This window comes from Rhea pennata, chromosome 17 (genome assembly GCF_028389875.1).
Source record: "Rhea pennata isolate bPtePen1 chromosome 17, bPtePen1.pri, whole genome shotgun sequence".
Classification (NCBI taxonomy): domain Eukaryota; kingdom Metazoa; phylum Chordata; class Aves; order Rheiformes; family Rheidae; genus Rhea; species Rhea pennata.
The window spans coordinates 13,432,995-13,451,689 of record NC_084679.1 but is presented as its reverse complement, the minus strand read 5'-3'; the positions used below and the strand labels follow the sequence as shown (position 1 = coordinate 13,451,689).

Genomic DNA, 18,695 nt, shown 5'->3' with positions numbered 1-18,695 from the left:
ACAGGATGGGGAAAGGAATTCCGTGGCCTCATACAGCTGTAGGGGGTGGTTATGCTCTTCACAGCTTCCAGAACAGTAGTGAGAAGGCAAGTCTTCTGGCACAGCCTAGGCTGTGGTGACAACTTAGCATCACAAAATCAATAGATGTTTGAGTGGGCTTAAAGAATTCTTGAGAAGACAAATGTTCTCTGGGTAATAAAACCAAATTCATCAGGGAAACCAGGGGCTTAAAAATAATAATCTGCTGCAGTTAAATCACAACAGATTCGTGCTTTTTCTTGTTTGAAAAATTTTGGCTTTAACTTCCTTTGTTTGGGCTGCCAAGTACAAAGGAGATAGTTCCTTTTGCATGAAATGAGTTGGAGCTCTGTGTTAGGATTTTCTTTGTAGTTTTTATTCAATACAGAATTTTAAGTGCAAGCTTGAAAATGAACCCAGATGTTTAAACGTGCATATTGGCACCTGAAAATTGTCATTTAGAGACTTTGGAAACCCTATTGGAGGATGTATCTCTTAAATGGCAAAATTGCTTTGAAAATCTGGTCCCTGGGGACCAAAAGCAGTCTTGACAGTTCACTATCTACAGCTTGTATTTCAGTTTAATAAGCCAGTTTTATCCATTTTGCATTTTAAAATTCCTTTGGTTGGTATCCAGCCTATAACAAGTGCTTTACTTTATGAAACAAGCTGCTATTTTTTGTATTGGATAAATTTTTATCTTGTTCAAATGCAGCCAGTCCTAAACAAAATAAAAAATTCTGCTTAAAAGTTTCATTAACTGTTTTCTAAGTTGTAAGAAAAAGGATCAAAGTTAGCATATATTAATCATTTAGATACATAGAAATTGTGCACCTCCTTCTGACAATAGAATATACGAGATTTATTGTCAAAGCATAAATAATAGCAAATATGAGTACAGACATGATGTGTGATCTTTTCTTTGGGAAAGTAACCAAGTGCGCATGTGGAAGTAGACTAAATATATTTTAAAATTGGGATTGCAGTCAGGAAGCTGGAAACTTTGATTTTTAGATACAGGATTTAAAGCACTAAGTTAAACACAATTCTTCATCTGTTCTTTGAAGTTTCCATCGTTGCCAGTAAGATGCCAGTGAGGATGTCAGATGTTAGCTACCTGGCTAACTTTTTAGATTCCTAACTTTAAAGGAGCCAGAATGCCCTGGATGTGTTTACTTTGTAATGGTTTTAACTGCCCTTTGCTGTTGACTTCTTAGGCCCACTGTGAAATCATCCCGAAAGAAGCAGGCTTTCAAGAAGCAGACGACGTCCAAGATTTTGGTCCGAAATATCCCGTTCCAGGCTACCGTGAGGGAAATCAGGGAACTCTTCAGGTAGGAAAGTGGTTTTTGTTGGTCTGTGGAGCACTCTTTGCTGGAGCTGGTGTATTTTAATAAGGGATCTTTCTTTTTTTTTTTCTTTTTTTTTGGGGGGGGGGGGGGAGGGAAATGAGCTTTACTGAATTACTGAATGTAAATATAAATGTTTTAGCAGATTACACCAATGTAGAAATTCTACTTGCAAAAAAGATTGCATCAGCCTCTGTTTTGGCTGGGGCTGCTGAGAGCTGTCAGAGGTGTATGGCCTGCCACACTGTGCAGTGGACACAGGCAGAGTTGGGAGATCTCCCCACTTGTTGAACCAATGACTTAGCACTGTTTTTTTTGTTGTTGGGTTTTTTTCGTTGTTTTTTTTTTTTTTTTTCCTTTTGTGTGAAGCATGTGCAGCAGCTTTCCTCGTGCTTGGCACACTTGGCTGAGGAGGAGCACCAGGAGAGCTGCTATGGATGGCTGGTATGGTTGGTTTTCGTAAAGAACTGGCTCTGCCCACCATCCGCCTTGCACACGTGATGGTGTGTTTCTTTTACGTTGTGGAAGGAGCACTTAAATCTCAGTTTGCCTTCCAGGACTGTTTTACTGTGTACACTTGGATGTCTGACACATTCAGTGTGGTGTTGCCTTGTCATCAGCAGCCCTATGACTGGAGGGATGTGAGACTATGCTGTCTGTAATAGTCTCTCCAGCAAGAATTATCTTGTTAGACTTTGAGAGCTGTCTGGGGTAACACTGATTTTAGGATCCTAGCCTACAGAATAGGAGTGGCCACGTTCTTCTGTATACTGGGAAATCTCTGTTTTCTTTGTATCCTCAGCCTCTTGTGCAGTGACTTATGAAGCCTCATAAAGCATCCCAAAATAGAGGTAAAACTTTGTAAACTTGTAAGGCATGTTTCTTGCTCTCGGGAAGAGAATGTTATTTTGATTGATGAGAGACCCAGGCTAGGGTCCGTACTCTGCTGCTGACCTGCAGAGGAAAGTTGAGGGAGTCGGTGTCCCTTTCCGTCCCTCATTTTTTCCATCCGCGGAGTAAGGGTGATAGCTTCCATCTGCAGGGCAGACTTCAGTATGGTGTTAGGGGGTGGCTCTTGTGTTGGGTTAGTGTAAATCTGTCTAGGCAGAAGGCAGGTTCTTTAGGCTTTTCAAGGCTGTGGTGTTTGCTTCCAAAAGGATGGGGCTGTGGAATTGCTTAACTCATTAAAACCTCCCAAAACCAAGCACTGCAAACTGCCTTGCAAGGAGCCGTTGTGCAGCGATTTGCTGGGGACGGGGGAAGCAGCGAATTCTGTATGTGCAGCGAATTCTACCAATTCTATTAACACGTAACGTTCTCTCGGCTTGACCCCAGGCCAGTGGTTTCTTTGCTGCTGCTAGTCTGTTTTCTAGCGGGGTGGAGGCAGGGTGTAAGGTTTTGAGGGAAGCTGTATGTTGCAGCAGTATTTTGGAGTCGGCTCCTTGGGTTGAACTGGACCCAGATTGTGACTCAGCTCTCACACACGCGTTGTTGCTAGAGAGGAACAACATAAGTATCCCTACAGAGCAGCAAAAGGCTTTTTCCTTCTAGTGCCCTGCAACTTTAAGGGTTTTGGGTGCTTTTGCTTTGACACTGCAAATGTTCAGAGGTGTGTTTTTATCCTCAAAACAAAAGCCAACAGCTGGGGTGAGGGCACCCACAATCCTTTCTCTACCCCGGCCTGGCCTCTTTCCCTTCAGAGAGGCTGCAGCTAGGCACGACGGAGCGCCACGAACCACTTCCTCCTCCACGACTGCTTTCCGGGGCTTTAGACCGGATGCCTCTGCTCTGTAGCTTTTAGCTCCTTGTGCATTTAGGAAGCTGTCTTATTTGTATCTCGCTGTTTTTTTTTTTATTTATTTGAAATGCTGAACAATTGTTCCGGCGGAGGCGGCACGGACACGAGGGCTGCAGGGGGCACTCTTAGCCTGCCCAGGAAACGCGGGCCGGGGACCGCTGGGGACCGCGGGGCTGGGGACCTCGGCCCGCGGAGGTGGGACGCTTCGCAGGACAAGCATCTCCTCCGTTGTTTCACGTGCTCAAAAGCCACTTTGCAGCCATGCGGCTGATATTATTTCTTTACCTGCTTCCTTTTCTGCCTTTTTTTTCCCCCCCTCCTAATTGCCTAGGCAAGAGAAATTTAATTTGTTTTTTAATCCATAGAAATATTTTCATGTTTTGAGCTTTGTCAAGGAGAAATGCCTATCCTCCTTTTAAAATCTACTCTGTAGTAGGTGTTAATGACACTGAAACACAGCAGAACGATGGGGTTGGGTGTTTTGAATGGCGAATCTGGAAAGCCTCTGTACATGTGCGGTTCAGTATTGGTTGTCTGGGAAATCCTGTCCTGGTTATCTTTACGCCTTTTGATGTCACTGTTTATGGTTCCATCACTTAAATGCTTGAACTTGCCCTAAGAATAGGAACGATGGTGCAAGGCACTGCGTTGGCAGTCTAAGGTAGACTGGGGCTGGGTGGCGTGCGCCCTTCCTTGCTGTTGCCTTTTCTCAGCTCCCTCAAGCTAACCATGCAAGCAGCAGGCAAAAAACCTTGCCGTGGTTCAGAAGCACCTGGTGACACGTGTCCGTCCAAGCACATGACCGCAGGTGCGTTCTGCACCATACAGCACCAGCAGGTTTGGGATGCTTAGCTCTCAAGAGCTTCTTCCTTGCCCATTCCTGGTGGCAGGGTGGACCGCTGGGAGGAAGCAGACCTTTGGAAAGATCTGTGTGTGGGTGTGAAATTCAAATTGATTTTTCCCCAAGCTCATAGTTCACAGGAGATTCAAAGCAAACATGTTTCTTTTGATTTCAGAGTTTGGGGATATAGAATTTTAGTCCCTGGGTTGGAGAGAGACGATGCTTAATTTTCTCTGTATTTGAAAGTTGTGAACACTCAGGTTAATGGCCTCGAAGGCTGAAGTCCTCTGCCTGCAAAATAAATGTCTCGCATGCAGGGCTCTAGCAAGCTTTACTTGTCATCCACCTTCCGTGCGAGACCTGGGCTGGAAGAGCAGACTGCTTTGGTCAGGGTGGTCCAGCCCTCCGAGACGGCTTTGGGCTCAGCTCGGAACGTGTTCTGCCGGGTGCTTGTGCCGAAGGTGTCGGGCTCTCTCATACCGCCTGGGGATTTTTTTTTGAGACCCAATTGGTGTTATTTTCCGCGGAGGGAGAAATGCTTTTCAATTACAGTGCCTGCTTTTGGGCTAGGTGTGAAGATTTTGCTTTTGTGGGTGGGTTTTTCTCCCCTCCCCATTCTTTATTAGATTCTGCTCTTATCTTCACTACCTGGAAAAATAACAAAAGATAAATCGTCCTTCGACAGCTCTTTCCAAAGAGCCATGGTTAGGAGAGGAGAGACAAAAGGACTGATATCCCATGAAGGCTGTTAATTTTTGCTGCCAAATTGGGGGGCTTTTATGGCAAGACTTTTTTTTCAAAAGAAACTCAAGATGTGGCATGCTGAATTGGAGACCTGTGAAAGGCCGCATTTTCACAGATTGGAGCTCTGGCAATTTCTGAAAATTGGGCTCCTTTAAAATCTATCACATTAGATCCATGCAATGCTCATTTGAAGTTTCAATTAACTGTTTGTTTCATAGCATCCTCTTCCTTCCTTCTTCCTCCTGTCTTTGCCAACTTCTTGAATGTTAAAAACAAAGGTGCTATTGCAATTGTTATATAGCATTTTAAGGAGATATATAGTTTATTTTTGCCAAAAGAGGAGTAACTAAATTTTAAAAAGAGCTTCTTCAAGATTTCTACCCAAGGGATAAATACTACAGAGCCTTCCTAAAATTTGACAAACCTGACAGTTGTCCCATCAAAGGAAACAGTTATTGGAGAGTCTCTCCAGTTGCCCATTTTGGGGCTGGAACAGTTTCCTTCTGTCTGCTTTACAAAATGTGGCTGAAAATCTATAATTGGGCTTTGATACATAAAATTCTCCTAATGTAATGACCATCACTTCCAGAAAATAGAGCAGCCCTTCTCTGCCAGTTATTTACAAGAGACGCTAATCCTCAAAATTCAAGGTGCTGTTCAGAACAAGACCAGGTGTTAGAAGCTGTAGAAGATGTTTTACTGTACATCTGGCCATCTCTTGTCTTTTACCTGTAGACACAGAGTTCAAGCACACTATGTAAAGCTGTTAAATCATAAAATTATAATTAGCTGAAAGACTGGACTTTAGTTTGACTAAGGAAACAGCTACCAGAAAAAGCAATTGAAAGGTATACCAGAACATAGAACAGATTATCAGGTACGTTTATCTATGTATTCTGACTTTTTTTTTTTAAAAAAAAAAAAAAAAAAGGCAATATTGCTTCCTAGGAAGACCTTTGGGGATGGGTGTCTCTCTTAATTTTAACTTCTTTGATGAGTAGTTTCTTGGTCTTGACAAAGACATGGCATTTATTGCATCTGGCAAAACAAGTGCCAGAGACTGATTAGAAGAAAACAGATCTATTCCTTCTGAGAGAGAGTAAAAGTGAAAACGGAGTCAGTGGGACAAGATTTTGGAATCATGTCTCTTCTACAAGAAGAAGAATCTCTGAAAGAAGGATACGATGGATAAACGGAGCAGAGATTTTTTTTTTTTTCCTTTTCTTTTTTGAGGCAGTCTTTATGAAGTTAATTTTATAAGATGATGCCTTCCACTTCTTCTGACCTATTATAATAAAGTGTAGTTATCAGAATGGGCTTTTCATTTCCCATTATAAAGGACACGGTGGTATAATGAATCCGTCTGCCAGACATGCTTGCTGTTCACACCTTTCTCCCAGTAATGGAGTCTACATGACTGGAGACAATTTCTTCTTCCCTGAGTATCGCTGCCCTGTTGAAGCTGTGGAAATCTTTGCTACCTAATGGCAGAGGAGGGAAAAATGAGTCCCTTCATAAACATGGGAGTTTCTGCCAATGCAATTGCTGGGCAGTATTAATTAGAATATTCGGTGCAAACAGCCCTAGGATGCATAATGTTGCAAACATTTGTTGAACAGTCTAATGTCAAATTACTCTCCAAGGGCTGCTTTTATTTTGAAAGCCTTAGATGTATTAAAAATATGTTTTGAAATCCATTGCTGCTTCCTCTTAGCTACTTACCTTTTTTCTCTCCAAACTGTTCCCCACCAGTCAGATGGCCCTTGAACATGGGGGAGCTGCAGAAGTCAGTTAGCAGCACCCTGTACAGGTAAGTACAGATAAGCCTGCTAGGGTAGGGCAGGAACTACAGAACTGCAGCTGGGGAGATGAAACTGGCTGAGGGATGGTGGAGAGGAGCCCAGGAGCTGCTGAATCCATGCTGGAGGTCCCATCTGGAGATAGTGGGAGAGGCTTGGTGGTTCCCAGTAACCACAGGTTCATTTAGTTGCCAATTGCTGCAGTCCTGTCTTATCAGCAGATCTGTCCTAGACCAGGCCTCTCTTCCTGGCTGAATTGCCTGCTTAGCTCCCCGCTGTCAGCTGAGAATGAGTCCCCAAACACATCCTGCACCCTCCTGTGAAAAGGCAGTTAAAACCTTGTGCAGATCTCTGTCTGCTCTTTAACAGTTTGGAAACTTCCCCAAAAATGCTTGTGATTCATAGGACTGTAAAATGTTTTGTTTATTACACTATTAGCTCTTTAAAACTGAAGCAAAATCAAATCAGCGTAGATAAAATATGTTGGGAACATGACTTGAGTGTCACAAAGAGATGGGGAAAAGTAGCTACGTGTGCAGCTGTTAGGCATGCAGGCAAGCAAAACTGATGGAAGGACGTGAAACAGGTTAGCAACCTCATGCGAGAAAGGTTGGAAGAAACCACTGTTGGGTTTGTGGCTTCTTCATCTGGGTTGCATCCGTGAGCAGACTGAGCTGTGTTTGTGTCATATTAGTCTGAGGGTCCAGCTGTTGGTCTGCGGCTAGATCCAGCCTGAAGGACAGTGCCTTGCGCTTCAGAGAGGAGGAGGGTAGCTGCTTGGGTAATCAAAGCCCATCAGCTGAATGTCTCTTATCTTACCAGTGTGCAGGAGCTGATTTAAAACCAATAGTTTCTATTCCCCCAGTAGAGAATAGGTTGATGTTCCCCAGAACAACCTTCAGCCCTCGTCACCAGGAGGGCTCCTATGCCAAGAAAAGAGCCTGTTGGTCTGTTCTGAAATCCGATGCGTGTCGCAGAAAACTCTGTTGTTGCTTGGTGCAAAGTCAGATTAACAAAAACCTGTACCGGAGCAATCTGTAGAGGAGGGGAGAAGGGCTGGGCTTGTGGGCCAGCGACTGTTTGAATGCATTCCTCAAGTCTTTGCTCATGTTATTTAGGCCTGTATTGAACATCCTCTTTTTTTTGTGGTTTGAGGCTTCAGTGTCTTAGAGAAAGGGACACTGTACTCCTGAGAAAGATCGGGAGAAAAAGTGTGTTAAAACGGTTGCTCAGATGCAACAGTAGCGGGGTTGTGATGTGGCAGGAGGTAACTGCAGAGACCTGAATCGCCGCTGGGCAAGCCAGGAAATACTCTGCGCTCCGTTTGCGGTCAGCTATGGTAGAAACACACTGACCTAGCCTTTGGCTGAGCAAGTGGTAGGCTGGGTCAGGGTGGCCATGAAGCGTGCCAGCCACTCTGCAATATTCACGCCTTTGCCTGTCCTGTGATATCACACTTACGTGCAGAAAGAGATACCTTAAAAAGAGCCTGATCAAGCAGAAACACCCTGTGAAATCACTGGACTTTCTGCACCCGGCCATCAGAGCTGTGCGTGATCGCAGCGTTCTGGCTCCGCTTGTGGGTTAGGATCTCGGCAGCAGCACGTGGAAGTACTGTGGCATGCATATCTCACCGAGAGGCACACGTTCAGAGAGAAACCTGTCAAAGATAGGTCTAGGAACAAAAACTGGAGTATGCCTCAATAAAAGGAGAACCTGTTTACATTTGAGTGCTCGTAGCACTGATCGTGCCTTTGGAGTTTGGTTTAGTGGGATTGCTGTGTCGTATTCTTGAGGACGCAAACAGGTGGTTCAAAAATGTGACCAGTCCTTCTCTCGAGTCTCCAGAGAGGTCCCGAGGCTGAACACCTAGCCAGTAAGTCTGTTTTTAATGGGCTGTCATAAGCTGGTGGTGTCCTGTACTGCAAATACATGCTTTGCTTGGTATCGAACCGTTGAGGGGGAAGCGATGGTGATTAGCTGGGAACGTGAGTTTACCTGAGTGGTTTCCAATGGCTGTGGCTGTATCAAACACTCGTTTCGAGTGGCATGCCGCCTTAATTGCACATGGAGCTCAGATGAGACAGCAAAGCCGTGGACAAACGAGCTTAAAGGCTCCCCTTTCATCTTCGTTGCTGGTGGTAAATCTGCGGCCTTTGCAGAGGAAAAGAGAATTTGATATGTCAGGAAGTTCGTTCTCTGCTTAAAGCATGGGATTGAAAACAGGCTGAGCCTGTTGTTTGAGAGGGAAGTGTAGGTAGAGCAGGACGGGAAGAAGGAGACCCTCCAGACGTGCAGAGGGGTTTCGGGGTCCCTGTGTTCCTGCCGGAACAGGGAGCCGCGGGAGCAGCTGCGAGCGAGCTGCCATGGCTGCCCCGAGAGGGAGACGGGGCTTGAGAGGAAGCAGCAGGTTGGAAAGATGAGACCTGGAAGAAGATACCGCAAGCAAGGCGGGGGTTGCTGAGCAAGGATTGGGGAGGGAGAGGCTGACTTCTTAGGGTACAGCAGAGCAGCTGAGGTTCTGCAGAGACGTGGCTGCTTTCCGTCGCGTAGGTAAGTGCCCCAGGAGACAAAGCTTCTTTGCTGGTAACTGAAGCAGCCTGATAGCCAGCGGGGACAGCACAGTTCACGTCCATACAGGCCAACTCCCTTCCCCTGGAAAGGGTGGCTTCTGCCATGCTGCCTGGTGGACCCCATGGGCAATGGGATCCCCAGAACCAGGTAAGAGGGGTAGTTGGTGCGGATCAAAACTGCGCTAGAGCATGATACTGGTGAAGCAGTCTGTATGGATGTGGACCCTTGCAGGCAGGCGACCGAGCTCAGGCTTCAGCCGCCTGGAGTTTACCAGCTTACTGAGTTTAGAGATTGAGCCCGTGCAGCTACGTTGGAGGTAGGTGGCAGTTCCTGTCCAAACACATGCATAGGTGCACGTATGCAGTGTTGTGTCTCCAGTGTGCAGGTAGAGTCCATGCCAACAGCATTTTCACCCTGATTTGGCCCATCTCTGAAGAAAAAGCCCTGTGCTGTAGGAGTCCCACTTTAAAGGTGGCTTCCTGAGCAGTGCAAATCAAGGTGTTGTGTACTACAGGGCTGCATGCATTGGAAAGAGTATCTGTGAGCCAGTTCAAGGCCATATCCTCAGGAGGTGTAAATGAACGCAGCTTCAGATGGTGCCAGCAGATGATGTGGCACTTTGTTAATGCTAGGTTTCAGCTCCCTAATTAGGATGCGAGGTCTGTGCGTCAGCCTGCTGAGCGTCTGAGTAGGAGCCTGTCTGATATCTGGGGCATTTTGGGCTGCTACTTTGTCATTGAAGCTGGGGTCTGGTTGAAACCACCTGCTTTCAACCCTGATGCTTCCTGTCCAGCTCTTCATTTCTCACCCACCTGCTTTCCAAGCCCTCTCTGCAAAAGCAACTCAAAGGCACTTGTAAAAATATAAATCTGTCTTTGGACTTTTTTTTTTTTTTTTTTTTTTGGTGTCATTAGGAAACGACTTTGCTCCCTCCTTGCTCTCTGAACCTCTGTCCCACCAGTGTCCTTCAGTGGCTTTTAGGTTTGTGAGGGGAAGGTGGAGTTCCTCTGCTCCGTTAGGTTCCCCACCACCCTGCGGTGTGCTTCTAGCAATGAGTCCTCCCTGGAGCCTGCCAGGAGACTTAGTGGAGTTGGCGACGCGTCCCGGATGCGCAACGTCGCTGTGTTGGGCCGCAGCGGTCTCACCTGCGAGCGCACTGCGTAGTCTGGAGCTCTTCCCTCCTTGTGTCTTGTCACCCTATTTTCTCTCCTGCTAGAAGCTGTTGGAAGATTAAAGTCTTGCATCTTATGGGCTACGTTGTGTAGTCTGTCATGTCTGATAGTCCTCTCTCCGCATGCCAAACTTGCTTGCTTCTGCAGTTCAGGGGTGTTGAAGCCCTGCATATGTTATCTTTTAAGTCACATTCGTACAGCACCTAAAATATTCTAACTCAGGGCCTGGTTGCACCATCTCAACCTGGAAATAAGGAGGCAAGGTGACCTGGCATGGTTCAGCTGGCCTGGCAGCATCGATTGCTCGAGCAACGGAGCGCCCCTGCCCGCTGCTGTGGCAGAGGGGTGGCCCCAGCTCCGGATCCGGCCCGTGCAGCTGCCACAGTTAGACCACCCCGTGTAATCCGCTCTTCCGACGCGTTCGGATTGTGTGTGACCTTGTTCTCCGCTGCACAATCTACCCCAGGTGTGTGCTTACAGCCCGGCTTAGCGCAGAGGATTTACTCAGCATTGTTTGCACCCGCTTCCAAATTCCAGGTCGCCAAGAGCAGTGCGCATGGAAAAATGCAGGATGCAGGTGCCTTTCTGGGCAGCAGCTTGCAGATACGTGCATTAACTTTGTGAGCTGAGAAATCCAGACAAGAAAGCAGGGATCTGCTGGGCTAGTTTACTTCCTTCACTATATTTAAATGTGTAAATGAAACTTTTTTTTTTTTTTTTGGGGGGGTGGGTGTGGGTGGGATCCTTCTTTAAGTCACTTCCTTCTGTGTTGGAAGTCCAAGCACAGCAATATTGGACTAATATTCAGAGACCAGCAATATAACTGACCAGTTAATTTGACTATCCAAAATGAGCCACGAGGTGGGGGAGACTGAAATAGGTTTTCAGTGCTGTTTTTCAGTTTGAAATATAAAGGTGTTTAAAATAGATAAGGAAATGTTTTAACTCTGTGTTATCTTGACAGGGTAGCTTTAAAAGGTGGATCTTCCCAAGAGCAGAAAGAAGATTTTCTTTCCATACATCTCTTTCCCTGTCTTGAATATTCATTGCAATACTTGATTTGGTCCCATCTCCCCCCCATCTTCTGCACTCCAGATACTCCATACCCACAGGTCCCCTTTTTGCTTGCCCAGAACCTCTGCTGAGGAGATTTCAGCTGCGTGCTTTTGCTCAGTCCAGTTGTCCAATGCAAATTGAGGGAGTTTCTAGGCTGCTTCATTCTGACTTTTGCAGAAGTGTCTCCTGCCAAGGCTCTAAGCTGAACCTGCTGATGGAACTTAATTAGGTTTATGCACAGACTTGGTCGCTCATCGGTGCGGAGGGCCGTGGGGACTTGAGGAGAAATGGGGAAGGGGTGGTTTTGAAATGTCTTATTCAAATGTAGCGCTGGTATTGAGGGTTTTGGTACTTTTCTGTGTCGGGTGGGACTACAGTGAATACAGGTGTGTGCACATGTGCTTTTTCTCCTTGATAAGAAACAAGCAGCAAAGCCTGTAGTAACCCCGTCTGCCATCTCCTACAAATAATCCACTCAGTGCAATTAGTGTTATAAGGTCTCCTTTTGTCTGAATTGTGAAGAGTATATGTGTGTGTGCCTATTACAAGGACGTGTTATCTTTTTGTCTTAGGTTGCAGCCTTTTCTCATTTTCAAAATTGCCCCTTCGCCCGGCTACCTTTCAAGCTGCCTTTGGGTTGGCAGCGGGAGGCTGCAGAATCTGCTGTGTCAGAGCCACACTGGGCTAGCTTACGCTGGTATCTTAGCTTTTCACTCGAGGAGCAATCACAATGATTATTTTTTGGTCTTAAAATTCTTCTCTGTATTAAATTTCTGGACTGGAATTCTTAGCACAGTGACATTGATCCGTCTACCTTTGTTTCTTTTGCTAGCATAGATGTGTGGGTAGCTTTTGGTCTCACTTCATGAGAAGGTCCTGAGTAAGCCTCTAATGAGTCACAGTTTTCTGCTCCGGGTGACACTGTGTCCTGTATTTGCATCTCTCTTTGCACTGTTAGCATTTTTTTTTAACCTCAGACCTGCTACAGCATTTCTACCTCTTCTAAGCTAGTAGGTTTTAGGCCCTTGGGGTATGGTTGCCACTGCCCGCCTTTCACTGTACAAACTCTTGCCTCCCACAGAGCCAGCCCCCCACCAAAAGCTTGCTGTGCCCTGGGGCGTGGAGCCATACTGGCTTTTGCAGTTTGTGGTGCTGTGAACCTTTAAGTGCTCTTTGCTCTTGCTCAGTCTTGCTTTTCCATAAGAATCCTAGCTTGGGCAGATCACACTGACCATCTGTCTTCTCGCCTCCCTATCCTCCTGCTCCAATAGTATCTGAACCAGCTGACCAATTCCAAGCATCTGGCAGAGGACAAGAGCTCTTTAAAACTTGGTAAGACTAAGTGTGGGAGGAAACTCCCGAGACTTGTTGTGCGGGAAGATGATGGTGTGGAATTGACATCTGTTAGATGGCCAGAAGTTCACCGGAGGATCCCCTTAAGCATTTCCTTCAGAAGGGACATTTTTTCTGAGCAAATTTTCATCCATCTTACTAGATACCAGGGAGAATGACCCTGAGAAAACGATCTATAGGATAGCAACATTCTCTGATCTACATCTTGCAAAACAACTTCTTAGCAGAGGTGTTACCCTCTGCTGTTCTGGGCATGTCAGGCTGTTCGCCTCCCAGGTGGCCTCTTGGGATTTGCCCAGTGAGGTCTGGAGGAGATGCTTGGTCCTCTTCTATGCCCCATTGTTTCTGACATCTTCTTATAGAGCTTGACTCGTGCAAAGCAGTTTGGTTTCCTCGTGGACAAGGCTCAGCGTTGCAGTTTCTGTATTTCCAAGCGCAGCAGCACTGACCTCAGCATCTTTGCATATTGGGCCTCATGGCAAGCAGCACCATCTAGAATTGTGCCCAAACATGCCCTGCAAATGCAGTTGCTAGGTGGAAGCTTGAGCCCTCCTTGGTTCTCTTCAGCCCAAGCTTCAATCCCCCCCCCCCCTGCTTTGTGCCTGTTCTCATTGTGCCAGGCTGCCAAGCCAGCAGCCAGAGGGTTAAAGGAGTTCGGGGGCGAAGGGGTGGAGATGAGGTATTTCAGCTACTCATTACTCACTGCCAACTTTCCCCAAAATCATATTAATTTCACGCTGTCACGCAGGACTGCGCTGTCTCCCTCGTCAGCATCCGAGAGGGTGGCGGCGGGGAGGCACGCGTTTCCCCTCTGCACCGCGGCTGGGGTTTGGAGAGCTCATTCGTAGCCTCAATCTTCACTGCGGTGCTGGCCCAGCGTGCCCAGGCTCAGGCTGTCCACCTTGCGCTGTACTGATGGGGGACCTGGTGAACAGGGCAGGAGCAGGGGGGCTTCTCCACGTGCTGCCTCTCTACGATCATTTTCCACCTTGCTGCTTGTGCAAAAACCCCATGAAATTAGGTCTGCTGCAGCTGGGAGGTCTCTCGTGCCCACAGCGAGGAGGGGCGGGCAGGATAAACTTGCTTTATCCTACCTGTGGGCAGAGCAGGTGCTATTTAAAAGTTGATCTTTAACCAGTTCCCTGCCTCCCCTTTTTAACACAAGCAGGTGCAGTCTGTCTCTCCCATCAGCCGCCGCTTCCCTCACTGCCACCGTCTCCTCTCTCATTTCTTCCTCCCTTTGCAGCATCTTTGGCTGTTTGCTCACTGCATCTATCGGAGCCATCACCTCTGCAGGGACATCGCTGCGTTTCTGCTATCACACGAGTCAGGGCTAGGGCTCTGGCAGTGCCTGCTCGCCCCTGCCCCAAAGCAGGCTCAGCACTCCCAAGACCTCTGTAGCAGCTGCTTTTCTCCCCACCCTTAAAGCTCTCTCCAGCAGCAGGGCTTCTGCACCAGTCCCAGCAGTTTTTGTTATCTGTATCCTTAGAAGGTATCTCAGCTTGCGTCCAGGTGTGCTTTTTTATTTTTTGTAGGTTCAGGATGAATTCCTCTCCTTTTCTCTCAGTGCATCACCTGCACCCACACTTTTTACAGGACTTTCCAAGACACATCTGCTTTGGAAGTGTGGCAACAGCCTGGTTTTCCCTGTTTGCACAGCAGAGAAGGAAATGGCATTTTAAAGGCAATAGCCCTCTCAATGTTAGTTTGCTGATGGGCTTTGCTATTTAAGACTGAAAAGCTTTGTAATAAACTTTAGAAAGGGAGTTACCTGCCTCTGGAGGAAGGAGGCAGCCTTGAGAGCTGGAGCTCTAGTGCCTGCAGAGCCCTGGCAGTAGATGATGGTATCAGCAAAGCCTGTGCCGTGGAGGTAGCATCAACCTCCACTGCCCGCAGCTCAGAGCACAGCAACATCCGATGGCTCCAAGACATACTTGGGGGAATAAGGTAGTTTGACGCATGGTTGGAGACCGCTCTGAGATGGCCTGCCTTGGTGAACACCCCCCCCTTCTTTGCTATTTGCTGTCGTATTTGCCTGTCCGTCTGCCCACAATAACTTTTAACCCCTGGGTAGCTAGAGGGTTTGAGAATACTGGGTTCCTACAAGCATCATAAAGCAGAACAGTAGGCTGGAAGATAAGAAGGCAATTTTGTGTTCTCATGGAGCCAAGTACTAAGCATTATTAGTGGTCATGCCTATTAGATGTTCCCGAATCTGTGAACCTATTTTGTTATTTACCTCTGAGCATCAAGCTAGTACTTTCCTGACTCCCATTCATTTTTGAAGTCCCCTGTCCCTTGAAAAGGTTGTCCACTGACACGTGCGCTGAAAACGGGGATCTTTCTACCTAGCCAGCATCACCAAGGAAGGTGGCATCTCTGTGGTGCAGTGCATTTCCCAGCCAGGTATTGACCTCATGAGCAGTGGGAGCTTCCAGGAAAGCTCTCTGAGCTATCTTTTTACAAGGTTGAAGCACTACACATAGCAGCTAGCTGTTGTCAGGCTTGTTGTATGTGACCAATCTGCGGTGACAATCCTTAGCATCGGCTTTTACCCTCTCCCACATCAGGGATCCTCCACTTGAAGCGACTGAGTGGGAGCTGCTCTGTTGTCTGTGCAGCTGCTTGTTGCATGTCCCACTGTTCAGAGGCGACATGAATGTGCCTTCAATTCTTCTGCAGGCATCAGGCATCTGTTAGGGAAATGGCTTGTTCCAGCACTCCATTGGAATAGTTGAGCCTGTTTCCATCCGACTGGCTGCTAGTGAGTCTCATCGTGAAGCCGTGCCTTGCTCTCCCTCTGGGTGATATGAAAGGGGAGTTTGCCAGTTTGTGCTATTGACCAAACTTAGTGTCCCTCAGCACAGGGATGGCTTCAGGATGCATGCAGTTCTTAGTAGAATAATCCACCTGGCAGCCAGCTAGAAACCTGGATTTGATATGAGAAACAAGCGGTAGCTCCTAATGTTCCAGACTGTCCCCAGAAGAATTTGCGTCTTTTTAAATCAGAAACTCTTTGCATTCAGCTTTTATCTGCCAGGTGGATTTAGCATCTAGCATGCATTGGGGACATCATCAACTGAAGGCATAGATGCTTTATGCATGTCCCAGTTTCCAGTTGACATTGAAAGTTTGGACAATGGAGCAGAAGGAAGCAGGAGAGATGTTGCTTCTAGGATCTCTGTGAGTTTGGTTCCAGTCTGGCCCTCAGTGTAGCAAATGTTCAAAGGTGGCCAAGCCATGATGGTGGTGGTCCTAGGGTGTTATGCACTAATGCTTAATATTGGCGCAAGAGTCTAAGGAAAGCCTGTAATTCAGCAAGTGCATCTATTCAACCTGACCATCTCTTCTTGGGGTGTCCTTACTTGTTTTCATCTCAGCCCATCCCTCAACTCCAGCATGTGACCACAGCTTGTGTACTAGCCCAGGTAGCAGCACCTATTTGTTTTGTCACTAAAAGAATCTTCAGTGGAAAAAACACTGACAGGGAAACCTCACAGCACATTCCCCAGGGAGAGAAACGAGCTCCCTGCTCTGCCTTTAACTCCCTGCAGGGTGGGAGTAAGATTTTCCCTGTGTTGTCAATGGGCAAGTCATTCCCCTCCCCTGCTTTAAAGCAGCCTCAGTATGAACCTGCTGCAGGTACAGCATGATCCATCTCAGCCCGTACTGGAAGGGACTGTGTTTTACAGAGGCGGATCGAGCTCTGTCACGCTCGTGACGTGTGGTGGGGCCGGTGCTTGCCCAAGCAGCCAGCAAGCAAGAGGTGGGAGCTGTTTGAAATGCCCCCCTCTGGGGAGGGGGGTCTCCTCCATCCCTTTCTGGGCATGTTTCTTTAACCCCAGCCAGGCACGGCAGGTTATTTTTAAGTGCGTCATTGCCCTTGGTTTTTCCTCTCACTATCTGTATGTGCATTGCAGCACTTGCAGGTTGGCTGGCGCGTGCGTGGCCGGCGACTGAGAAGAACGTGGTGCTCCTTCCTCTCTGGCAGCCCCTTCTTTGTATCTCGTGTTCGCGTCAAGCCCGCGATTGCAAAGCTGCTTTGCTGGCATCTGTCAGTGAGGTGCAAGCGTCTGCTCTTGCCAGCAATCGATGGCAAACACCCATGGCATTGTGCCAAGTGTTCCTGCGGGTCTGGGCTTTTTTTTTGGTGGAGGGACCAGCAGCAGAAAGGGAAGGATGAAGGGGGCTTGAACCTAAACACAGCAATCCACGCTTCAGCATTTGGAGCTGCCTTTGAACCGTTCACCTGAGCTCTGGCCTCATTTGCATTTTTCCGGCTCCCGCTGGAGACCAGAGCTGTAAAATGCTCAGGCTGTGTGTTTTTTCTGGGTGGTTTCATTTATTTTATTTAAGAGGCTTCAAGTTAGGAGGGGCCGGGCGGGAGGCAGGAGGTGGGGAGCAGCGAAGCACACGCTGAGCCTTGTCAAAGTCCGCTCGCCGAGTTAGTGGGGTAACCTCGGCAGGGTTTGCCGGGCGCTGCCTCTCGCCACGTACCAACGCCGCGAGAGCTCGGTGAGAAAAACACGGGGAGGCACATCGCTGCCCTGCTGGTTCCTGCCTCTGCGCCCTCAAAAGCTGTCCGGAGTCATCTGCCTCCGTTAATGGCCAAGGAAAGAGGAGGACGCTTTCTTCCTTCCCCCTTTTGCTACCTGAGTACTTGAGCCACATGAAAGGCATCAGGCATCTGTCTACTCGGGGCAGCAGATGGGAGGCACGTGGGAGCCCTGCTGCACGTGCCTGCATGAAGCCAGTGAATTTGATGGACAGACTTAGGCCACTGTTTCTTGGAGATCTCCTCATAAACCTGCGTTTCCCAAACTCCTTTCTGAGGCTGCTCTGCTTTTGCTTCCTTGCTGCAGTGCGTTAGGAACGTGAGCAAGCAGCTCTGCTGGCAGGTGGAAGCTCATGCAGCCGGGGTAACTCAGTGGCTTGCTCTGTCCATCTATCTCAGCAGGATCTTCCTGTATGCAGTCGACATAAATCTCATTTATGCTACCCTCATGCCTATCTTCAGAGCAGCGTTGAAGAGAATGGAGTCCGCCAGTGTAACTGTGCGCGGAGACGTGTGCTCCTGCTTGTTCAACTGAATTGCACTGACAAAGTTGGGATTCTGCTGCTCTGGTGCAAGTCACATGCGTGCGGAGTCTTTGCTCTGAAGACCTCTGTGTTCAATGAGTTTGGCAGTCTTTCCTGGAAGCAGATGTTGCCCTCAAGGTCGAGATTTGGGCAGCCTTTCCTGGAAGCAGATGTTGCCCTCAAGGTCGAGATCTGAGACAGAGATGACGTGCCCATGGTTGTGTGGGAAGTCAGTGGCAGAGCTAGACACAGTGTTTTCATGCTCGGCTCCAACTTCATTGGTGTCTCCTGCCTGCCTTGCCTTCTCTCTAGGCCTGCTTGAGCTACTGTTGTGTGTGTCTTTGGGTGTTATCTACCCTAGAGTCTGTTTAAAGGATCTTCTAGCGGTGTTAAGCCATGGCATGGTATGTAAATAACCAGAGCAATGCTTAGGTTGTTACCTCTGGACCAATATTTTAGTTGGTTATTTGGGCCAGGTTATATTTTCCCTTTATGTTGAACTGTTCTAACTGCAACTCTTGACTTGGCAAAAGAGCTTGCGCTGCCCTGCTGCCTGAACAACGCTCTTCTCTTTTCACAAGGCTGAGACATAAATAAGGAAGTAAATTAAAAAATATATATATATTTTCACTGTAGTTTTCTTTGTCCAGAAAGTCCTGCAGTTCATGGGTCAGCCTGAGTTGTCTGACTTCCATTCTGGACTCTGCCACTCTTTTTCCTAGCTGTCTTGGAACAGATCCTCTTATATCCAAATGTTACAAACTTTCCCAGGCCTGTAGGTGAAGAACTTTTTTGGAGAAATGTAGTTAAAACACTGCCCATACTTGCTTAAATAATGCTTGCATTGCACGGTTACTCCTTCTCCTTCCATTCTGTCTTCTGAGAGTTTTTCAAGTGACCTGTAAAGATATG

At 47.5% G+C, this 18,695-nt stretch overlaps 1 protein-coding gene across 4 annotated transcripts in view; it reads left to right on the top strand.

Moving 5' to 3' along the window:
- RBM19 (RNA binding motif protein 19) overlaps positions 1–18,695 on the top strand; it is a 105,117-nt gene that overhangs the window by 20,257 nt on the left and 66,165 nt on the right. For all 4 annotated transcript variants that reach the window (XM_062589954.1, XM_062589955.1, XM_062589952.1 and 1 more), the window contains one exon: positions 1,236–1,352. In XM_062589954.1, coding sequence (XP_062445938.1) covers positions 1,236–1,352 — 117 coding nt within the window. The remainder of the gene's footprint in view (positions 1–1,235; positions 1,353–18,695) is intronic.